Source organism: Triticum dicoccoides, chromosome 7A (assembly GCF_002162155.2).
Source record: "Triticum dicoccoides isolate Atlit2015 ecotype Zavitan chromosome 7A, WEW_v2.0, whole genome shotgun sequence".
In the NCBI taxonomy this organism is placed as follows: domain Eukaryota; kingdom Viridiplantae; phylum Streptophyta; class Magnoliopsida; order Poales; family Poaceae; genus Triticum; species Triticum dicoccoides.
This window is the reverse complement of record NC_041392.1, coordinates 593028206-593033472: the sequence shown is the minus strand read 5'-3', so window position 1 is coordinate 593033472 and position 5267 is coordinate 593028206. Positions and strand designations below refer to the sequence as shown.

General features: G+C 50.6%; 1 protein-coding gene across 1 annotated transcript; it reads right to left on the bottom strand.

The window, feature by feature from the left end:
* Nucleotides 1-410: 410 nt before the first annotated feature.
* LOC119333677 (BTB/POZ and MATH domain-containing protein 3-like) lies at nucleotides 411-1502 on the bottom strand. The gene has a single exon (XM_037606496.1). It carries the CDS (start codon nucleotides 1500-1502, stop codon nucleotides 411-413), a length of 1092 nt encoding a protein of 363 aa, XP_037462393.1.
* Between the last annotated feature and the right edge of the window lie 3765 nt (nucleotides 1503-5267).

Here is a 5267-nt window from a genome sequence, read left to right as displayed (position 1 = left end):
ACAGATAATGGGCTTTGACCCAGTAGTTAATCGATATGGGGCCAGTTAGAGAAAACAAGCCCAGCACAAGCCAGGTAAAAAATGTAGAGCGTGAATCTCAGAGCAAAAATCCACGACCAAGAAATCAACTTACCCAGATTCAAAATTCAGGCAACTTACAAGTTGCTAAAGTGAGAAAAAAAATTAGTTTTCCAGTACTTGTCCGATGAAACAAAGTTGCCTTAAGAAGGCCATTATTCGAAAAAGCAAAAGAAAAGAAAGAAGATGACCCATAAATAAAGATATCAACGACGGTAAGTGAGTGACAAACACAAGTGTCCACAGAGCAACGAAATTAGTAAACACCATCAACAAGTAGTGTTGCGGACTTTGCAGCGTACTACAATGAACAATGCGTCAATTTTTACCCGCTACTTCCAAGTTAATTTCTCCAGGACATCAACAAGAAGAGATGGGCAATTCGTCTTTAGCTGCTTGTACCCCTCGGTTGCCATCACATCCGTCAGGACACCAGGAGACACGATGTAATCCACGCAGAAAGCCTTGAGCTGTGGGCAATGGTGCCGGTCCGCCAGCTCCAGCGTCCACGCGGCGTTCTCCACGTCAATGGTCTCGTGCAGCGCGCTCTCGCACAGCAGCCTCATCCTCTCCAGGCCGTACCGGTCCGCCGCCGCAAGCCAGTCGCACATCATCTCTCTGTGGCTCTGCTTCGAGTCGTCCTTGAAGACAGGGGGCAAGGCGTCCGTATAGATGAAGTGGAGCACGGCCTCGAAGGCCGCGGGTTTCATGTCGTGGATCCTCACGTGGCGGCTGCCGGGCTTGTCCGCCAGTGCCCCGAAGAACTGAGCGCAGAAGACCGGCGACCGCATCGCGACCACCGCCTTGTGCGCGGCGTAGTCGTTCCCGCCGACCTGAAAGGTCACGTCCGCCCCCCGCTTGCTGTCCAGGAGCCGCGCGAGGTCCTGGCGGATACCGGAGGGCGGCACCGCGATGGAGCTGGACGTGGTCGCTCCGGTCTTCGACTCCTGAACCTCGACGGTGCAACGCACTACGAGGCAGTCGTTCCTCAAGTACCGCGAATCAAGAGAATCTACCTTGACATACTTTTTGTACCCCCATGATATGTTATCGGTGGTGAAGTCGTCCCATGCGCACGGCTGGGCAAGAAGCGGCGAAGTTCCGGCAGGGCCATTGATCTCGAAGCTGTACTTCACAGTGGTCTTCTCTAAAGCAGGGGTGCTCAACACCTCCAGGTACAGTGATAGGTACCCTTCTTCTTCCTCTCTATTGCCGGCGGGGTAGCATCTGATTGCCCAGCTGTGACCTCCGACCTCAAAGGCATCGGATCGGATGAAGTTTCCGACGCCGGCCCTCTGGTGTAGACTGAAGCCGACGATGCTGAACTGGTGCGTGCCCCTGACGAGCACCGTTGAGTGCCTGGACATGGTGTCCCGGACGCGCGCGCCGGTGGGAGCCGGGGAGGCAGACGGGCTGGCGGCCATGGTGTGAGAGTTGTTGGATCACCGTGTTAGCTCTGTCGGCCGACGCCGAGTACTTTTCACAACGGTGACGATCAGTGGCAACGACAACCACCACGAACGTGCAACCAGAGCTAATCTTCCTGGCTTGATCAATCTTACTAATCAATCCAGCCCTAGCCAGTTAGCACACGGAACGCACGTACAGCGGTCGATCGATTCCGTCGGCTGGTAAACACACGTACGTACACGCTCAACGGGGGCTCGGGGCAGATTACAAGGGCTACGTATATGTAGTAGTCAGGACCTACACGGTTACGAGTTCTAATCCTGCAAGCTCCATGTACGACCCGGACATGGCACCACGCACGTTTGGTTATTTCCAACACTGAAGCATCAAAGAAGACCAACGCTATGCCGATAGATGAAAAGGAAAAAAAAAAGAGTAACATTAATCCTCATTGAGGAGTTGCAGCCACCGAAAAAGATGCAAGTGTGTATGACCCTGACATGGGTTGAAAGTCATACACACACCAACCAAAAAGCCACCGAGGAAGCCATTGATCGTGGGGCGGTAGAAGACGCCACCATCGAAATCACAATTTGGAGGCGATCTGACAATCCCATGCTTTCGTCGCCAGTGTCTGTTGATGGTAAATCTGGGCAGCCCAAACAATACAACACGAGTTGTCACTATCCCGTCAAGGCCATGATTAACACCGGGCAAATTGCCATGCTCCACAATCTTTTTTAGGTTTGGTAGCAAAATTGATGTAGGCATTTTCCGTGATAAACTCCTCTATCAGGGTACTAGACAAGCCTTCAGATTGGTTCTTCAAGAAACAAAGAGGAACCAACAACGAAAATATCTTCAATAACTATGACAATGATTTTGAGGAGTATATAAAGGCAGAGCCGTCGAGAGGCAGTGCCGAGAGGTACGTGCCCCTAGACGTGCCAACATCCCACGTGGGGTATGTGGGGGCCCTCTGGTGGGCTCAGTTGCCTCTGGCCCCATCCTCTCTTGAAACTTCGCGACACTTTTTTTATTGATTTTTTTTGTCCTCGTAAAATTGATTTCCCTGAAAAGTCCAAAACTAGTAGAAAACATTAAATGACACTTGTCACGAGTTAATAGGTTAGTTCAAAATAATAGAAATTGATGTCAAAACTACGCAATTATGATACGTTTGAGGCATATCACCCCTCACCTCTCATGTAAAACGGTATGGTTGGCACCTACCCTCGATGCATGTATCTTTCTACACCCACTGTGACCCGCAATCGTCATGATGTCGATCTCATCGGGTGTCCGTCATGCCGCTGCCGCCAAGGAAGCATGAGGAGGCGGTCGTGCTCTTGACTCCACACGTGCATATGGGAGGTGCACGGCTGCACGACGTCCATCATCTGTGCTCTTGCAAAGGAGAAGGAGGCGCTTGCCTCTCATTTCGCCCAAGCCAAGATCGAGAAGTGGAAAGCGTGCGATGCTCTCGACCGGGCCACCCCGCAGAAGGTGGTTGTTGGTGTCAAAACCGGCAGATCTCATGTAGGGGGTCCCAAATTGTGCGTCTGGGGATTGATGGTAACAAGGGACAAGTGGGACACAATGTTTACCCAGGTTCGGGCCCTCTTAATGGAGGTAAAACCCTACGTCCTGCTCGATTGTATTCGATGAGTATAGGGGTTACAAGACTTGATCTACCTCGAGATCGTAATGGCTAAACCCTAGTTGTCTAGCCTATGAGAATTCTGATGACCTCTATGGACTAAACACTCCGGTTTATATACACACCGGAGGGGTTTAGGGTTGTACAGAGTCGGTTTGTGAGGGAAGAAAATAACATATCCGGACACCAAACTTGCCTTCCACGCATATAGGAGTCCTACCCGGACACGGGGGAAAGTCTTCTGCTTGTATCTTCTCGGCCCATCAGTCCGGCCCATATCAAATAGCCCGGACACCCGAGGACCCCCTAATCCAGGACTCTCTCAGTAGCCCCCGAACTGGCCTTCAAACGACGATGTAGTCTCCGGCTTACGTCTTCGGCCTTTGCAAGGCTGGTTCTTCATCATACCTTGGACGGCTAACAGTCCGGCCATGACTTTCATGTTCCGCCTTTATGACTCCTTCCCTGTCGTTGCCTCGATTTCCACGTGCCGGGCGAATGCGAATGGTACATAATAATTTTTTACCAAAAAGCCCTGGACCACACAGGGACGACATCTATATAAAGAGGTTAGATCCCCAAGTGCCATCCACATCGTGCAGAGAGCATCAGGACTAGCCACGGAAAAACTTCAAAACATGGCCAACGCTCCTAGTTCTTCTTCGCGTCCTCATGGCCCTCAAGAGGGTGATTGGTGGAGCTGCTCCGTGTCCCATCTTCAGCTGAGTTGTCTTCAGACACAGGGATATCTCCCTCTCGCAGATATAGTCCCTATGCGAGCTGGATTAGCCTCGATCGGCAATGATGTGTTAGCAGAAAATTTCCCTAACCCCAACAAGGAGGAGAGGGTATGCTTCGTTTCATTTCTCTTGCGGGGCTTAGGATTCCCAATCCATCCCTTTCTCAGAGGCCTATTGGAGTTCTACGGAATCCAATTGCACAACCTCACCCCAGGTTCGATTCTACACATCTCGGGCTTTGTAGCCTTCTGCGAACTGTTTCTGGGCTGCGAGGAACATTTCGAACTATGGAGGAAGTTCTTCTGCCTCGTCCCTCGCCGTCAAGGGGGTTCCATATTTGAAGTGGGCGGCGCCGAAGTATGGCGCATAGCCGGATCAGGCTACCCTATTGGAACTCCCAAGGAGGTATCCTAGGAGTGGTCTTCGGAATGGTTTTATATTGAGGACGTTCCCCTTCTGGACCCAGTTCGGCGTGGCCTTCCCGAATTCTCTAGTGCTTCTTTAAAGAAATGCCTCAATTGGTGCCCCCGGAGTCCCAAGGAGGAAGATAGTGCGAAAGTAAAGAGGTTGGTCAGTAAGGTTAGATTACTGGCTCATTACGAGCTCTCGATAGTCGAAGTTATGGCTATCAAAATAAAACGATGCATTCAGCCCCTTCAGTCTAGAGTAACTCCTTTATGGTGTTATAACAGAGAAGACGACGCACCTCGCTACAGACGCAAGGGCCTAGATACTCCAGTCAAACTGGCCATAATTCTGGCCGATCTGTACAAGGGGGAGAAAGAAGACTTCCTTCGCTTAAACTGCCGAGAAGGCTTTTCCATGTACAACCCCATTGAATGGGTAAGTTTTTCTGATTATCAGCACTGTTCCACCTCGTTATCAAGGTACGCCTAATCAAATTGTTCTTGTTGTCTTAAAACAGTCATGGAGGAAGGAGGTTGAGAACATTCATTGTTCCTCCCTGCAGCCAGAAGACCATGCTCGCAATGAAGACCCCGGCTTCCGTGAGGATCAGGATATATACTTAGAGTTTGATGACAGAGTATTTTATCAAGCGAGCCTTGATGGCTCGGAGGTGGCTATCACGGCCGACTACCCCCGCCCTTACCCTTTCTCCATTGTAAGTAAAAAGGCTTCCTCAAAAAGAAACCCCTACTTGCACCTTGTTAATTGTACTTAAACTGTACTTCGTAGGATCGGCGCTCGACAGGCCGCACTCCCTCGAGAACGGCCTCTACATAGGGTTGTCTTTCAAAACGAAAGGAAATCGGGAGCGCTGTTGAGCTCCCTCCTTCTTCAAAGAGGTATGTCCTCTGATGTGTGCCTAAGCATGAAATCGGATTGTTAAATTTTTCCTCTACCTTTATTTCAGGAGG